The sequence below is a fragment of the Salminus brasiliensis genome, chromosome 10 (assembly GCF_030463535.1).
Source record: "Salminus brasiliensis chromosome 10, fSalBra1.hap2, whole genome shotgun sequence".
In the NCBI taxonomy this organism is placed as follows: domain Eukaryota; kingdom Metazoa; phylum Chordata; class Actinopteri; order Characiformes; family Bryconidae; genus Salminus; species Salminus brasiliensis.
In genome coordinates, this window is record NC_132887.1 from 15,302,287 (window position 1) to 15,321,308 (window position 19,022).

General features: G+C 41.1%; 1 protein-coding gene across 1 annotated transcript; it reads right to left on the reverse strand.

Moving 5' to 3' along the window:
• Positions 1 to 1,135: 1,135 nt before the first annotated feature.
• tonsl (tonsoku-like, DNA repair protein) lies at positions 1,136 to 18,808 on the reverse strand. Its single transcript, XM_072689434.1, has 28 exons — positions 18,532 to 18,808; positions 18,008 to 18,103; positions 17,769 to 17,911; positions 17,495 to 17,678; positions 15,172 to 15,301; positions 14,646 to 14,817; positions 14,422 to 14,536; positions 14,175 to 14,320; positions 13,877 to 14,029; positions 13,659 to 13,784; positions 13,135 to 13,327; positions 12,959 to 13,014; positions 11,803 to 11,892; positions 11,648 to 11,720; positions 11,293 to 11,456; positions 10,456 to 10,579; positions 9,914 to 10,137; positions 9,319 to 9,790; positions 8,070 to 8,260; positions 7,540 to 7,640; positions 7,059 to 7,215; positions 6,646 to 6,724; positions 6,241 to 6,548; positions 4,030 to 4,201; positions 3,228 to 3,403; positions 2,149 to 2,222; positions 1,580 to 1,713; positions 1,136 to 1,459 (listed from the first exon to the last, which is right to left on the reverse strand). Exons 1-28 carry the CDS (start codon positions 18,554 to 18,556, stop codon positions 1,272 to 1,274), a joined length of 4,266 nt encoding a protein of 1,421 aa, XP_072545535.1. The 5' UTR covers positions 18,557 to 18,808; the 3' UTR covers positions 1,136 to 1,271.
• Positions 18,809 to 19,022: the final 214 nt, after the last annotated feature.

Sequence of the window (19,022 nt, forward strand, 5' to 3'; positions counted from 1 at the left end):
TTGATTTTCTTGCTCAAGTACACATTATTCATCTCACCTGTTAATTGTCCAGTCAGGTATGTAAGTGAAATCATCAAACTGTGCTGGACTCTGGCTCTCTAATTGCCCAGCCTGGCTTTAATAGATGGGGAAGACTGTGGTTAATGCACAGTGTAGCAACAGATGTGGCAGGTGTTTTCATGACTGCACATATGAGAAGCTAATGGCAGCTTACACAAAACAAAGGTGAAATATCTGTTTGCACAGCAGCAGAAAGAAACTCTGCTAAATTAGCTAAGAAGTAAAATAAGGTACTTTGGACAGAGCTAATGTTGCACCATAGTGTGAGAAAGAGAAATACTCATACAGGCAGTGGCCAAAGAGTGAGACATGTGGTACTTTTAAATTCACTTGCAGACAAAACCACAAACTAATTGCTAATCTAATCTAATCTAGTGTATGACACTGCAGCAGATGAACAGAATCACTTCCTATCTGAAACCACAACACCTTGAGAAGTTGGACCACTGGAGTGAATCATTTTTGATTTCTATTTATCTGCTTAATCCATCTATATCTTCAAGTTAGACTTTGCTAAGCACATTACTTTGCAGAGTACAGCAGAGCTATCATAGGGCGAACTGGCAACATCTCTTCACCTAATCAGCAGCTACAGGAGAATCGGCATAAACCTGTTGGGAAAGGCAGTGTGGTGCACAGAAAGCATTGGCAATATTAGATAAAGAGCTAAAAATGACGTGAAAATTGTCAGGGCCTGATATTATGAACGAAAATTATACAATGACATAGGTCTGTCATGCAGACATTCAGGTCCAACAGCTGCCATCAAATCAAGTAGCAATACCAGCAAGATACATTGGTCACAATTGTAGGACAGAATCACAGTTTAATTAGTAGATTTATTTGGGTTTCATAAAACAGAAGAAAGGAGAAAGATAAGTTCTATTGAGCCACCCAAACATTTCCTATCCTATCTAATGCAGTGGGATTATAAACAATTGCTTCAGCACATATTCAGACACTCAGACACACACAAATACATTTAAATATACTTTACACACATTATATATATATATATATATATATATATATATATATATATATATATATATATATATATATATATATATATATATATATAATTATATATATATATATATATATATTATATATATATATATAAATTCCTAACTGTGTCCATGTAGGACAGCACTGAGGTTGGCTTAATTTAGTAGTCCAGACACTGCCCAGAAACTAACGGACAGTGTGCGTCAATGCTGAGCCGGGGCTGTGCTGAGCAGGCATTTGGAGCTTTGGGTCAGGATATGTCCTGGCCAGTTCTTCTGCAAGATCTGCTGGTCAAGCTTGTTTAGTCTCTGAGAACACAGCCGCAGGTCCTGGACTCTCTCTGAAAGGCCATCTAAACACCCAACGTCCCACGGACCACACACCTGGCAACCTGACAGAGAGCCAGAAAAAGATTCACATTTAAACTTCAACTTATATGGTAAGTAAAGTAAACCATCATTGGATAGACACAAATCAACAAAACTGAATATCCTCTAAATAAATCACTTACCCTGAAGGTTAAGATAGGTCAAAGGTTGTCGACCGTCCCTAAGAGTGTTGAGAAGGCTGTGGAGTCCCTCTGATGTCACAGTAGGATTGGCAGATAGGTCCAGAGACACCAGGGAGGGACAAAGAGCTAGACATCTAAAAATGTCCACAGATCATTAGTGTCTGCTTTGGCATTTTGGCATTGTCTCAGCAGTGACAAATGTCCATGGTCTGAGACACCAAGTAATGTCTTTTTAGAATGTATTTTATTCAGTGAAAGCATGCTAACTGACATCAGTAATGTCTACTAGTGGGCTGCAGTGGCAACATCAGCAATTGCTCCCTTTGTGATTCGGTAAAAGACCTTCATCACTACACTGCCTCTATGGCAATGTCTTATGGGACAGCAAGGCATCATGGAAGCAACCTTGACATAGCTTATATGGTATTAGGGGTGTCTAATGTTATCTACATGTGGTTCTTAGGTTTTGTTCCTTACAAGCAGGGAAACCTCATAACAAACTGTTTGGAGACCAACTACGCTGTAAAACATCCCAATCAGTGTCAATAAAGCCACACTACAGCATTTACCTGGCGAGAGAGATGAGGCTTTGATCTGTCAGACCATTTGCAGCCAGGCTCAGATGTGTGAGTGAACAGTCACCCTGTAATGCAAACACACTCATTGTTGTCAGAAATTTGCACATGTAGGTACAGGACAGGTATACCTATCGGGAGACCGGTAATTTAGCGTATAAGATTTCCTCTCATTTGATATATAAATGTAAAATATGTCATTGCCTTCTGTGACTCACAGAATATCTTAACTGTGACCAGACAAGTCAGAAAACCGCCTGAATTAACACCTCAAAAACAGAAACAGATGTGGTGAGCTCAACCAGTCTCAGCTGACACAGCATACTGATGAACTCTGACTGGGCCTGACTGAAGCCTGAGGTTCATCCATGTCTAATCATTTGCAGGGTAAAAAAAGATTTTACCAAACACTGTAAACACAGTTAAGGGCTCAGTGATCTACACAAGCAGTTAAATGTTGAACTTAATAAATACCACTTAGATAGACAGGTCTGGACTTAATGGACAGAAGGAGCATGACAGCCTTCACTACTCCTATTTGGAGTTGCATCCTGACATGATTTACAAAGTTTGCATTATTGTGATGTTTCAAGTTGTATTAATAAATAGGTCAGCAGTCTCCGCACCGCAGATGCAAAGCTCACAACATGACACCTATCAAGAGTTTCTGCAGCTTGTGCATGTTGTTTGACACGTTGACCAAAGTTTCACATTCAAACACCCTTACTGCTGCCTGCCCACGGGCCAGAAAGGCATGTAATTTCCGAAAACCCAGTCAAGTCATGGTCCGCAATGTTCTCCTTTAAGCTGTGAGTGAAAATGACCCACCACCCAAATGATACTTGCTTGGTGAGTAAAATGAGGCTAGCAAAGTATGCAAGTGGAGCTGATTTATTGAGCCAAGTTCATTCCAAAGTGATCATAATATAAAAAAAGAGAGAAAATAAATAAATAAAATAATAATACTACTAATAATATTTAACCAGAGTAAATGGTCTTAATGTTCTCATTCTTGATGTGACATCTGTCAGAAAGAAAGAGCTTACTTTTTTTTTTTTTTTTTTTTTTTTTACCTGTGTTAGGAGTTTGGTTAAGAGGTCCAGGGCAGGTTGTTCAGTGGGACCTTTACACACTGCATTAAGCTCCAGATGTGTGAGGCACTGTAGAGGCAAGGTCTTCAACACCAGCTCAAACCCAGTGGAGCCCAGTGCATTCTGGGATAGGCACACTGATCGCAGGTGCCCTGTACCTGTTCAGCAATCAGAATGAAATGGATCCAGAGTTAGTTCAAACAAAGAAAAAAAGAAAAAAAATAGGATGAAAGCTGGATGGCACAGTACAGGTACAGACTTTTTCCACCACAGTACACAGTACAGACTTTTTCCACCCAAAAGGTACAAATTACTCAAGGTCCTTTTGTGTACCTCAACATTTATATACACTGAACATGCTTTCATACAAGGTTGTGTATCAGATGATTCAGATACCAATCAAACATTTTTTTAAATAAACACTTTATTTTAATTTTAGTAAAGCACTTAAAATCTTTTACTTAATAAAAACATTGTGGCTGGCCATCAAGCTCAAACTACTCAGCACTCCACTACCCCACCGGAAGAGAAACACAGCTCATGACACCACACTGAGTGTGTGCTAATATGTTAGATATTAGATAGATATCAGAAGAAAACACATTTCTATATTTCTGTTAGATTGTACAGACTTCAATGCTAGACCTCCTTAAAGACTGAATAAACAGCCTCTGTTCTGGACAAATAAAAGCAACCAATATCTGGCAGTTAAGAGGACAGGGCTTGGAGCATAAATACCATCTTGTACCTTATTGGTAACAGTGGCACTAAATACAATATTTACCTGTGAGAGCGCTGGCTAAGAGGAGTCTGTGTTGCTGCAGGAAGCGGGCTGTGAGGCCACAGGCCTGTAAAGACAGATTGGCCAGTAGAGGACATCCTGAGAGCAGACAGGCCAGAGCCTGAGACCAGCCATCTCCAAGAGCATTCATACTCAAATTCAGCTCCTCCAAACACTAAAAGAGCAAGAGCAGGAAAAGACAGAACAAGAGTGGGAGAACAAACAGACGTCATCACTTAACACAACATTAATTAACTAGATAATCACTAGTTTATTAACTAATTATCTTTATTTAACAGCTACAGAACACACACACGTGCGGCTGGTCTTCATTATTTCAGCTCTGCCTCGAGTCAAGCTACAGAAACTAACCAAACTGTATCTGGGCCAAATAAATATTCTGTAATTACCAACAACAGTTCCCTTCTGAACTAACCGCTTTGCTCCCTAGTATTTGCACTGCTCTCAGTACTGCTTACATACTGTTTCAGAACATGATCTCAGCAAGGTGCAAGCAGTCAGGGTGATTGTATAGAACATATTTTCATTTCAGTTGTTTAATAAAAGCTAGAGCTGATTCTGCCAGCGTACGAGAATCTACAGAGCCATGCAACAGCACTGTTAGAGCACACTCCCTTTAATTTAATTTCCAGCAAAAACAGCCATTAAGTAGAAGCGACGCAATTATAGAGAAACTTCAACCAACTAATATATCACATGTTTCAGTGTGCACTTTTTCCTTTATTCTAGTTTCCATTCCATCAGGAGACTTGCCTTCAGTTTACACATATCCAAAGTTCAGCCTTAGAACACCAGCCAAGTAATTAGAAACACATTCAAGCAGTAACAGCAGTAGCTTCAACAGTTTGATTTGCAAATATTCTTCTGTAGCTTCTGTGACTGCCTCTGGGTCAGCTCCACATTCTTACAGACCCACAGCACTCAGTCATCTCCTCACAGTGAAACAACAAACAAAACACTTCTGTATTTTTACATCTGAAGTGAGACTGAAGCTTGATTTTCAGCGCTCAAAGACAGAAGCCTTAAGCACTGTTCATATGATGTGGCAGTTTTGGTGGTCTACCATGTTTCCATGGTTGTTAGAAGTCCAATTAATTTTCTATATTTTGTAAATCTAACTCCAGTTCTGCAAAGTATGGAATTGCTTACTCAAATGGATTAAATTATATCTGACCTCCTTAAGAAGAAATTGTACTTAAATGTGACACACACACACACACACACACACACACACACACACACACACACACACACACACACGAACCACAAACACCATTTCCTGTGTAGCATGTTCTTTCAGATCATGTGGTATAGAAAATATCTGCATTAGGGTGGAGTGTTAACTCAGGGTTTAAGCTTGGCATGAATAGGGTTTGTGCACAATTCTTAACATAAAATGACTTCAGACCTTTTTATGACCACAAAAGGAAAAAACATAGACATTCTAACATACTACATTCTAACATAAAACATAGGTTATAAGTCTTTATAAGTCTATATAAGTCTTATATATTATATAGAATACAGTTGAAAACAGAAGTTTACATACACTATATAAAAAGTTAAGTAATAAAGTACTTATTAAATACTCCCCCATACTGAGTACTGTGATTTCTACTCAGAATATGCTGCACTCCATTGAATCGACTAAGACTGATTAATAATGAAACATGCAGTTTTACAATTGCATGCCTTTACAAATGAGCACTTTCCACAGAAACCCTGATAAACCACCAAGATGTCTCAAATGTGGAGTATATACAAATTGTCCCAACTAGGGAAAACTTCAACCTCAACCAAAATACTTCCAGCATTCTTCAGAACTCCAGAAGATGACTTTAAAAAAGTGTATAAGAGTATAAAGAGTATAAGAACGTGAATGCTAGCTGTAGTGAGTAACCCTGACAAACCCCATTCCCAGCCAATGAATATTCAGGTACCCAACTTGTCTTGGACAGGGCTATTCTACCACAGGAAAATATAATTATGATATAATTTCAGCAAAACAAGCGTCTTATTAATGATGCCTATTTATTTAAGGTTTCCAGGGCAGAGGGATGCAAGCAAGTGAGCTCCTGCATAATAATGGAGCTTATGCATAGCAATAATCTATATGTTTAACAAACAAACAAACAAACAAACCACACACATTACTTTCCTCACAACAATGAGAGCAATACAAAAAGGCATTACCGGAAACACAGCTTTACTGCTTCCCTCCAAAGTGGTAACTGCCTTCTTGAGACCATCTCCTGTGATCTGATTGGCCGAGATATCAAGAAGTCGTAGTCGGGGCATTGTGGTAGCTGCAGAGATAAGCTCGGGCAGGAGGTCATCGTTGAGGCGGTTGCCAGAGAGGCAGAGCTCTGTAAGACTGTCCTGTAGTTTAAGGGCACGAAGGAGAGGGGACAAGCACGCAGGAGCCAGGCTAAGACCACACACGGTCACGCAGGGAGAGCCATCCTGCACCTCACACAGCCGCAGCACACGCCTGTTCTCCTCTTAAAAAAACCCCCAAAAAAACCCCACCACACACACAGAGTTATATTCACAAACAAGCTGTTAAGATATATGATTTTCATGATATTAGACACTCACCCACAGCTAAACTCGAACAGGCTTTCTTATAACGCTCAGGAAGAGGCGGGAGGTCCCAGGAGCACACCTCTGCCAAAACCTACACCCAGAACGTTCACATTTAACTGACTTACAACCAAACATACAGTTTCATATACAGTTTACCTTGGTGCCTTACAAGCCCACCACAACTGCAAGACCAAAAGCTGGCCAAAAATGGTCAAATGAATTAAGAAGCATATATTACATTTTCTATTATTGTCTAGTGGTTCTCAAAGCACTCATCCCAGGGCCCCCGGGACAGTCCACATTCTCTCTCCCTCTCTCCATCTCCCTCACCCTCTCGTTAGGTTGAAGCAAAGAAACTGGACTATCTGAAGTTCCTGAAACCTGCTTTTAAAATTAGCATGGAATAAACAACTATGTGTTGTGACCTCTTCGTTGGTGTGCAGTACAGCCAGGAGCAGGTCAGTTGGTGAGAGAAGAGCACCCTCTTTCTGCAGAGAGAGACGTGGCAACAGCCCACAGGTTTGGTAGTAACGCTGAGCAGCTTGATCACATAGCCAGGACACGGTGCAGGAGTCAGCTTCACTGAAACAAAACAAAACCAAAAAATGTTTATCCTGCTTTTGTTAGAGAAACTGTCCATGTTATTGCTTGTCCATTTTAATTTCTTGATACTTGATTGTGGAACATTGATGTGAGAATTTGATTAATATCAGTGATGAGGCCAGGATGTTGGATAATCATCACCGCAACTCATCTCAAAAGTACTGGAAGGAGCACCATCATTCCATAGATCCTCAATAATGGGGGGTGGGGGGTGGCAATAGATGAATAAACTGGCAGCTCATTGTGCTTAATCTCGCTCACACACACACAAACAAAGCACACATATGACAACAGTCTTCATACCTATGTGGAACAGGAATCAGGAAGACATTGTTCTGGACTCTGACTCTCATCCTGATTGGTGCAGGCATGGCAGGTGTCGGGGTCTGAAGGGCTGCCTGTGGCTAGAACACAAAACCAAGAACAAACTCAGCCATTCAGCACTAAATGTATTACAGTTTACAGGACAAACCTGTTTAGAAAGGTCACCCAGATGTTTGTTTAATCAAGTCTTGAGATGATGAAAGACTACTACAACACTTTTCTGGCTGGTCTTACAACTGACCTTCAAATGTTCCCAAGTTCAGTCATGTCACACCTCTTCTGCATTCTTTTCACTGGCTTTGGTGACATTTGTTAAGTATTTGGCATTTTTGTATCTATAGATAAGTACTGACTTTTGGATGTGGCAGTATCTAAGCTTGAAAGACCTTCCGGACTACGCGCCCAAGCTAAGAATATTTCCTGAATAAACAGAGAAGCACTTTCGTAAGCTGCTCTGGAAATAAAAGCAAATGCAAATATCTGAAAATAATGCTGTGAGTGAATCTCACCATCGCCTGTGAGCTGTATGGTTGAGGACGCACTGCCTGAGGAGGGTCATCGTCAACAGGGATGTTGGGACTCGGCGACCTGCTGACCTCTCTCCTGCCGAGCATCACCATGCCAGGCAGTTGATTCATCTTCACCTGTCGCGCCTTATTGCTCTTTTTCAGTGAGAGACCCCTGCTGGAGGATGACTGAACTGCAGAGAGAGATGGATAAAAATTAATACTTAAAACATGCAGGTTCATAAAAGACTCATTCAGATTCATGAAATGAAACTATTTAAGATCCAACACAGAAAATGGCAAACCATCAATCTTTCTAAAAGAAAACCCACATTGTCTAGGTTTCAAATCAAAATGCTGCACTGTAGCGGATGTAGAGTATGTAAAGTATATGTAAAGTTTAGAGATTAATAAAGTCTTTCTAGTTGGAAAGAGCTTAAATACACACAACAGACCAAAGCAAAAAAAAAATGCATTTTTTTACTTCATCACCTGCACTTCAGGAAATCTGTTATCTATTATTTTTAGCTTAAATCAGCAAATGCCTCAAGGTAAGCAAAAAGGAGGTACTTGTGGGCCTCCATGAAAAGACACACTCATTGTTAAACATGGGATGTACTTGTCATTACAAACAGATATTTTGTATTTATTTATTTAACTACAAAAATGCTGTTTGTAGTATTTTATCAACTCAGTGATTTGTCCAACAAAAATCACTGTATGCTGATAAATTCTACTTTTGCTGTTCCAACCCTGGCTAGTGCACCCCCAAGTGGTAAAAAACTAAACAAAAACAGCAACGTTGCATCCTTATATCCGCCTCAAATGAAGCTGAAATAGAGAGGATTTTTTTCCTCCATAATATCTGCATGTCCACATCCTGCTTATAAACACCCTAATGTGTTTTTTCTTCCCATTTACTGCACCATAATAATACTAAATTGCACTGAAACAACAGAAATCATAGCAGCCCAGTGCTTACTATAGTCACCAGTCTCATCCAATAGAACTGCCAAGGCTGCAGGCTTTCATTCCTGTTAAGCAGAACATGTGCTTCCACTTATTTTACCACTCTGTTCTCAAGGCGTGATGCAATTGATCATAACTGATTCTTAGTTTTAGTTTTAACACAAACACATTGAGCTTTTTCTACCCATAATGAACGCCATCAACAGCTAATCAATTTTGTTGACCAATCACTGCTGCTCTATAAGCAACCTCCTAAAAATACAACATTCTTCATGTAACATACCTCTAGCAGAAGGCTGTGATGATCCAAACACACAAATTTGACTTCGAGAAGACATCACACTGTCCCGTCTGCTGTTCTGTTCAGAGTCAACTTTCCTTTTCTTTTTTGGTTGAGCGCTCCCCAAGTCATCTTCTAGCCACCCATCCCCTACATACTCATCCTCAGGGACTAGAGCTGAAACATGATTAGCAGACACTGCCGGTGTGCTGCTGAAAGCTGGCTCTAATAGGCTGTGAGTGAGAAGACGACTCTTGGCACTGCCCAGGTTCTGCATAGCTCTCTGATACTCGTCTCTGCCAGAGGCTGGCTGAGGAGGCAACACTGTCTCTCTGCCCCCATGTGAAGTGGGTGGGACATCCCGACTGGGACAAACTTCCTTTGGGGATGGAAGGACTTCTGGGAAACGTAGTCTTGGGCGTACAGGGCGCAGTGGGCTGATGGAGCAGTCAGAGTGGTCAGAACTGCTGTCCTCCTATTGAAAAAGATTGGAGAGTTGGGGAGAAAACTTAACTCTGGATGGCTGCATGTAAACCTGCAGGAGTGTAACGACACAACATAGGCAAAGTAAATGAACATGTACAGTGTCTAGTCCCACCCCAAATAAAACATTCTCCTCTGTCCCTCGGAGTCGGTGACGGGGTCCATTGGATCGTCTGGGTCTTGGGGGAGTGTTGGCTTTTGGCGGGGTACGTGTACTAGACAGGGAATGCTGAGAAGCAGAGTGGGGCTCGTCCAGCTGCAACAGCGGCTCTGAGCACTCGGCATCAAACAGCTGGCTGTTTTGTAGGACAGTCCTAGGAGACACTAGTGCAGCTGCAACTAAGAGAAAGAGTGAGAGAGTGAGCGAGACAGACCATGAATTACGCTTCCCATATCAAAAGCTAATCATCAAAGCTGATATATACTTAATCCCCTCCCTTCCTTTTATACAGACATATTTCCTATGAAATTTATAATGAATAGTGAGACATGAAAGAACAATAAATATGTGAAGAAATGATGAGGTCCCAATCTTTAGAGTAAAAAAAAAAAACAAAAAAAAACAAAACAAAAAAAAAAAAACACACCCACACAATATTAATGGTCATCTTTAGTTTCTTTCAAAAACACAGTTTCTTTTTCTGTCCTCATACTCACCTCCTCCTGCCTGTGCCCTCTTCAGCAATTTCTCTGTTTCTGTACACTCTCGTTGTGTGTCATGATCCAGATCACGACTATATGTCTTCTGCCACTGGCGCAAGCTGTCCAAAGGTTTGTCGCCCTAAAAGAAAAACATAAACAAAGACACCCATAAGCACAAAACACACCCAAAGTGAACAATTAATTTTTGAGGTAAAACAATAACAGTCTGGGCATCCCTGGTCAAATTACACATTTAGTTGATTTTGTTGAGTGAAAACAAGTGAACAAACCCTCCCACAAAAAACAAAAACATAAACACAAATTTCTGCACATTTTATTACACAATTACCATTCATTTTCTGAATTTAACATATTGGAAAAAAAAATAATGAAAATGAATTAAATGTATTATTACTTTTGCAGAAGCCACTTTTTCTGTTGTTAAATTAAATGTTAAATTATGCAAATAAACAGTAATTATGCTTTAGAATGTGCTGAAATGTGAAGAGGATGTTACTTTTCACTTAAAAAAACAAAAATCAAAACCAAAAATTGACCATGGTTGATTGTACACAGAGCAGCCATAACATTAACATTAGATAATCGTAATTAGTAACATAACAGATCTGAGCATTCGATGCATGGACCACACAAAACTTCTGACGGTGTCCTGTGCTATCTGGCACAAAGATGTTTGCAGCAGATCTGTATAATAATCAATGTATTTCACTTCACCTGTCAGTGGTGTTAATGTTATGGCTGATCGGTGTGAATGCATTTAGACAAAAGAGTAAATCTGTAAGACCACAAAACAGACTGTTTCTTTAACATAACATCAGACGCTGAATAAACCTTGCTATTGCGCAAGTTTACTGATGCCCCCTTCTGCACCAGCAACCGTGCCACTGCAAAGTGGCCACAGTTAAGGGCATCATGCAGAGGTGTGACTCCGTCACAGTGTGGTCCACCAGGATCATTAATGTTGGCTCCTTTGTCCAGCAGCAAAGATACAATCTCTGAAAGAAAAAGAACAAAAACAAAAACATACACAGGGTTGGTCAACTTCATAGATCTGAGAAAACACCAGAGAAACATGATAGTTATAGATCAGTAAATATTTAATAAAACATTGCAAAAATGTGTGTGATCTGAGCGGCACGTGTTTCTATGTGCGCCAATGCTCATCAGGTTCTTGTTTACTCTGTACCTAGATGGCCGTGGTTGCAGGCCTCATGGAGCGGAGTCCAACCACAGTAATCTCTGGGGTTGAGGGGATGACCCTGTTTCAGAAAGACAACAGCGATTTAAGACCTGATCATTCAGGGGCTGACTGGTCAGACTCATGTGATCAGCTCAGCTCACCTGCTCTACCAAGTACTGAACCTGCTTCAGGTTACCGTCTATACAGGCGCGATGAAGCACCGTCTCGCCCTTTTCATTACGTTTGTTCCACTGAAAATTCAAGACAGAGAAAGGCAGAAAGATTGCATAAGAGCGCAAGACTGTTTTGGGTAGAGTTTAAACATTAGAGGAGACCAAGTAAACAAACCAGCATTTTCTATGCCACTTTCCATATTGTTGCGATCACAGAAAAACCTCATATCTCTAAATGGTAACTCTACGAGAGAAGGAGAAATAACACTAACCTTCTTAACCTTTAATAAAAGTCAATGGGAAAAGTTTTTACACCAAGCATTTCTATTGGTTGATTCAATATTTTTAACACAAAGAAATTTTAACACAAGGTAAAGAACACTGCAGATTTAAATGAGATCAAAAAGCCTCAAGCCTTTCTTAAGCCTTATTTCAATCAGTACCATAGTATATTCTAATTATATTCATTACAGTTGCAGCAGCTTCCAGTTCATGTCAAAGCTGTGCCTTGGTGGTTCTTGCATTGTTGCTGATCATACAAACCCATTCGTTCTGTTCCAAAACACACACAAAAAACCCAGGATGGGAAAACAGATAAACTAAAATCTGAAATGTGTCTCTGCACTCTGCTCTCCCAGAATCATCTGGTGCATTTGCCCTGTCAGATGTATAGTAAATGTCATTGTGTGACAGAAATCTTTGCCCTCGTTGGGCCTGGCCCAGCATCTCTGAACTATAATCAACACAGCCACAAAAAGATTGCTATAAAGAGGACTTTAAAAGCAAAGACAGAGTTTAATCTTTTCATTCTGCTTGCTTAGATGCTGCTCCTAATCACAGTAGCCTTTGTTATCTGAAGTGTACTTTTCACAATTTGTTGTAATTGCATATGACATTTACAAAACATTTGAGTGGGGAGATCTGTCTCTGACAGATCTAAATGGGGTTTGAGTGATCAGATTGTAATCCCATCACAATGAATGGGATTACGCAGGGCTGTTTATGCCCAACCTTTCTAGGTGGACAAGTGAAATCTAAATGTGATCTGATCGTCAAAAAAACCCGCTAAAATGGGCTCAAAGTGCAGTTTGTTTCATACTCTTCACAGGTCTCCTGTAATCCGATACAGAGGGGTCCTTCTTACCTTTACAGATTTTCTCCTGCCGCTCACAAGCTTTTCATAGTCCTCCAGGTCCTCATCTGTCCAGAGAACAAACTTGTTAGGCCTTTCTCGTCTATCCCATGTATAAACAGATTCAGCACATTCAGCACTTTCACACCTCAATTCTTGAACATAACTTTCTCAGTTTGTTTACTCACCTGAGTCTGAGAGCTGAAAGTCACTGTCAAGAGGTTCGCTGTTCTGCAGCTGCTCTTCCTCCTCCTCTTCCTCACTGTCCTCCAACCCACGGCCCTCTGCCTCACACAACTCCTGGAGACGGGCCTCTGTGGCATCAGCACCTGCTGAACTGACCCGCCTCTGTACTTGCAGCCATGCGCGCAAAACTCGTCTCTGCAGCCGACAACACAACCAAAAGACCAACAGTCATTCTTGTAGGTAAATATACATGTTCTAAAAACGTTTGGGCATCCTTGGCCAAATGACACATTTTGAACATTTGTGGTAGAAGGGGAGCCCCGGTACTGTTTACCTATTGCCTCAAAATGATTAAATCTGCTTCCGGGTATAATTACATTACCTCATTTCCCCAAGTAAAATAAATTGCATTTCAAATTGTACTAAAGACTCACTGGAAACTAGAGGAACAATAATAATAATAATAATAAACAAATAATAACTTGCAAATGGACTTAACGGCAAGATAGTTTGAAACTTTGCTGACCTGTAGCTTGTTTTGAGCTGCTCTCTCAGCACAGCGCAAGGCAGTAGCATAACTGCTGTCCATCTCCTCCATGCTTTTGCCTGACTCTTCCTGACAGCCTGCAATGTTCAGCCATGTCTCACACTCCTGACACACACAATCACACAAGTTAAGCGAAGAGAAGGTTAATGCTTCAGTAAAGCGTCAGTGACCCAGTGTGCATAAGAGTATTGCAGTACCTCTTTGGCATTGCCTTGTCTCAGCTCTAGTTCATGTCTGTAGTGCTCTATAGCTTTGTGGTACTGCCGCAGGTCAGAGTGTGTGGCTGCAAGGGAAACGTGAATGACCGCCAGCTCTCGTGTAGGCTTCCCTAAGGCCTCAGCACACGACAGCTTTAAAAAAAACAAACAAACAAAAAACCCTCACATAAGAGTAGTACAAGAATGAACACAAAGAGCAGAAAGCTTCTAAACTTCAGTAATCAGGTCTACAGAAAAAACATTTAATGCCATAATGTAGAATACAGCAGGCCCCTACCTGGGTGTGATAAGCATCCAGAGCTTTGGAATAGCAGCCCACTTTGCAGTAGATGTCCCCAAGTTCCTCTGCAAGCCCCAAGGCCTCCTGGGAGACTTTATTAGTGATGGTTGACATAGCCTTTTCCAGCTTAGAGCCACGGGTTGCTACAGAAACAGCAGCAACATGTAAAAAAAAACTAAAACAAAACAAAAAAACAAACCCACAGCTCAATTAAATATGCAACAACAAAAAAAGATCCTCTTACCATATCTTAAGTCCCTTTTTACAGCCTCTCTCTCAGCAGGCTGTTGGGACCCTAGTTGGAAGGCCTTCTTCAGAGATCTCCTGGCTCCAAGAAAGTCTCCCAGATTCAGCAGAACCTGCACACACATTAAATGCAAAGCATTTCTCAAAAGATCAAAGCTAGCTCAGGATTTGTGTAAGCCTAACATGGTTCTCATAACACTATTACAGAGAGGTGACTGGTACCTTGCCAATGTTATAGAAGCACTCGCTCTCGCTAAATTTGTCACTCATCTTGTGTGTACACTCTTTGCTCTTCTCAAAGCATCGGATGGCGAGTGAGTGCTGCCCGTTTCTGAAGTGGATATTGCCCAGGTTGAAGTTGGCACGGTACAGATCCTCTAGAAGATTGTTCTTTCTAAGAACAAAAGAGGAGAAGAGTTAGGCACAGTGTTCATTCAAGTACCTTTGTTGTCATTATATACACATGTACACTACAATGAAATTTCTATTCAATTCACAAACCACTAGCTTGTTTCCCTAGAGTCGGGGTCAGAGCGCTGAGGTCAGCTTTGCTACAGTGCCACTAAAGCAAAGAGCTTCAACTTCCTTGCTCAAGGACCAATAGTGCCAGCTTTGCTGACATGGGTATGGGGCCCACAACCCTGTGATCAATAACCCAGTGCTCTAATCACGAAGCCACCACTGTCTACACTGTCACTGTGTAGGGCATAAAGCACACTGCCACAGGCAGTAAGAAGGAAAATCTCACTCTGAGATGTAGATGCTCTGACGGATGAATTCACTGCAGCGCTGTGGGTCCTTCAGACCATCGCACACAAAGCCCAGGTTCAGCAGCAGTCGCGCTCTCATCTCACTCCGCTCCCGAGCTGAAACAATCCCTGCAGCACACAGACACATATAGGATACATCAACCCCAAACACAGATTTGCTCTTCAAACAAAAGACTGTAAGATAATAGCAGAATTATTGACAGGTATCAACAGATAATTGTTCAATTATTTTGCAGTTTAAAATCATATTTCAAAAAATATTTGATGACATTTATTTTACTGCAGTGAGCACAATATTGAATGGATGCTGGCCTATTATGCTAATATTTGATATTTTCAAAAACCATTTTTCACTTTGACAATTTGAATCTGGTTGTTCTTGACTTGGGTCAAACTTTCATGATGAATGGACCAATAGAAATGCTTAAAAAACAAAGCCAGCCCCTCCCTTGAGAAGGGGGAAACTTTTTTTTTATTATTAAAAGGGTTTAATAATAAAAAAAAAGTTTCCCCCTTCTCAAGTCAAGAGGTTTATTGTCATTTCATCTGTATACAGAGTAGTGTTGCACGGTATACCGATATGTGAAAATTAAAAACGGTACAACGCCCCATTTATGAGCGCGTTTTAAAATAAGCGGTATTTCCAACGAGTGCCACAGGGGGGCAGTGTGCGCGCGCAGCACTCCGGCGCTTGCCTCCTCTGTCTGCAGTGCAGGCCTGCTCAGAAGAGAGCGTAGCATGGCTACTAATAGACGGATTCATTTGCATACGCATCTCACAGTCGGAGCAACCCCGTAGACACATCAACCCCGGTCTGCAAACTACGCTTTAACCCTGTACAGACCAAAGGAGCAAACACCTCTAACTTAACAAAGCACCTTTCTGACAGACATGCAAATTAAAAGAAGCTCAGGTTAGTGAATAATGATCCAGCCATAACAATTACACCAAGCTCCAGTCAGGGCAGTTTAGGGCAGTGAGAACTAAGTAACGCTGCATTGTCTTTTTTGAGAACTACTAATGTAAGGTAACGTTATGTATGCCCTAACTTCAATGCTGCTAAAATCAGGCGTTCACACGTAGATAAGCGCCATATAAACAGGCCTGTCACAATAATTACGTTATTAACTTATTGAATGACCTCGATCATGTTGGCCGACCTGCCACTGTGTTTATTTGCCTCTAAACCAGACCCGCTGTTCTGTTCCCCGTTTGCTCTGAGGCGAGGAGCCAAACACACACGCCACATGTGTCTTCATAACATGGCCATAAAGCTCAGCTGCTGCAACAGAGAATTGATTTATTTTTGTTCAGATGTTCAATAGTTATATAACTCAGCAGCTGTGACATAATTTTACATTATTTATTTTGATTTATTAAGTTAAAATTGGTTTCCTACTGTTACTGCTGTGCTCAACTGATGGCAAACCTCACATTGTTAAATATTTCTGCTTATTAATAAATAAAAAAACAAAAATAAATATGTTCTATGTTTGATCATTTATTATTTCATTACTTTTCTTGAAGTTTTAGTTTTTTGCTGTGGTATCGTTTCAGTATTGAGATATTTAGGCAGGTATCGTATCCAAAGTCATATGTTTGGTATTATGACAACACTAACACAAGAGTGCAGACAAAAGGGAAGTGGTGGCTCAGCAGTTAGAGCGCCGGGCTATCGATAACAGCGCTGTGGGTTCGATTCCCGGGCTTGGCAAGCTGCAACTGTTAGGCCCTTGAGCAAGGCCCTTTACCCTCTCTGCTCCCCGGGCGCTGGAGTTGGCTGCCCACCGCTCTGGGTGTGTGTAGTCAGTGAGTACAGATGGGTTAAATGCAGAGGACACATTTCGCTGTACAGTGTACACTGTACAGTGACAAATACATGCACCCCACATACTTAAAAAGTGTAACAGGCAGGATAGAATAAATAAATTAGACAGACTGAGTTTAGACTGAGATTGTAGTAGGAGGTGGGATAGTGCAAACAGAATGGGCTTTCTATGTTATTGTGGAGGATCAGCCAGAAAACAGCAGAGTTTTTAGTTTTTCAGCTACTTTTACAATAAAGAACAAGTAACGCAATGTGCAAAAGAGTCCAGTGACGCAGTGCAGTAGTATTTAGTGCAAATACAATTCTCCTGTAAAGTTACTATTTTGGAGACACAGGCTTTTTGTCTGATGTGATGACATACTAGCATCAGCTCTTCTTTTATGAACTACTCAGCAAACTCAACTCTCCACTGTTGTGTCTTTGTCACCTGCTGATTTCTCACATCAGTAGAAACTAGAAAACAAGAACAAGACCTTCCAGACGTTCATCCACTATAGCCAGACTCTTCTTGAATGCGTCCTCGGCCTGCTTCAGGCTGTCCAGTGACTGGTCAGAGTCATGAAGGAAGAGGTAAGTCCGGCCAATGGTGGCCAGAGCTCTTTGTTCCTCAACTGCATCACTGACAGACCGAGCCAGATCCAAATGCCGTCTCTGATGCTGCAAAAGAGACAGGTCAGTGTCTTCCACGCGAGGTCACGAAATCACAGAAATCATCGTAGAGGTCAAAATCAATCAGCCTTTCCTTACCTTGAGAGCAGCTTCGATATTCCCAAGTTCAGCGTAACACTCTCCGATCTTCCGACTGGCTACAGCACAACCGATCACGTCCTGTAAGATCTGTGACAGGGCCAACTCCTGCCGATGCTCCTCAATGGCAGCTTGGTAATCACCTAACACACAAACCACAGAGAACAACAGGGTTCACAACAGAGATCATCCCCAAAACACCAGTCAGCTGTCATTTAACTTTACTTAGGGTTTCCTACCACTTTTGGCCAAGACCTCTCCGAGCTGATTGCAGAGACTAGCTTCCTCCTTCAGATTACTGGAGCTTTGGGCTTTGCTTTTGGCTTTCTGCAGCTCTGTGTGAACACGAAGGGAGAACGTAAACAAATGTAACGGTACAGCTCTGCTTCACCAAAGCTGAGGCTGTTGTCCCATCTAACAACGACAGGAAAATACTGGTAATGAACATACATAGACCTCTGCAAAATCAGTAGTACGAACGTTAGCTAAAATAACTAAACTTATACAATAACTAACCGATTGTCTAAATCAAGCAATATGACAGTATTAATATAGATGAATACAATTAGGCTACGTATTTTATAGGCTATAACGATCATCACTGCTGACGAAGTAATGACAGCTGATAAGGAACTAACAAGTTAGACAACATCCAGGAGTGTAACCATCTGTATAGACATTGTGGTTAGCAGTGTTTAGTTTATGAAATCGATCACCTTTCTGATCCGCAAACGAAACAAACAGTTTAACAAACTTTACTCACGTCTGATCTCCTTCGCCGCACTCATTGTCTCCAGTTATGCAGCGGCTACTAGCTATAGCTAGTTCGCTAGCAGGATATGCAGGTCAATAGTACTGACAAATCAGTGTAGAAATGAAGTGGAAACAGTAGCTAGCATGTTAACGAAACACCCCTATCCTCCATCGATGTTCAATCAAGAATTAGTGTCAGTTCTAAACCACGATCCATCGTTGTAAAATTAAAATAACAGTCAAAAATCATCCGTCGCTGACCGAAGCTGGCTAACTAGGTACGACTTCTGTTCCCATACCGCGCCAAGAGCGCTGCTGCTCGCTGATTGGCTACTGCCAGTAAACGACAGAACCGGGAAGCTCCGCCTTTTGAGGTCAACATTGGAAGGCCATATTGGAAAGGTCATTTTCAGTGCTTGTAATCATTTTTTTTTTGTTTTTTTTTTGTTTTTGCTTGTCGTAATTAACACAAACCCATTTAATACCCATCCTTAAAACATC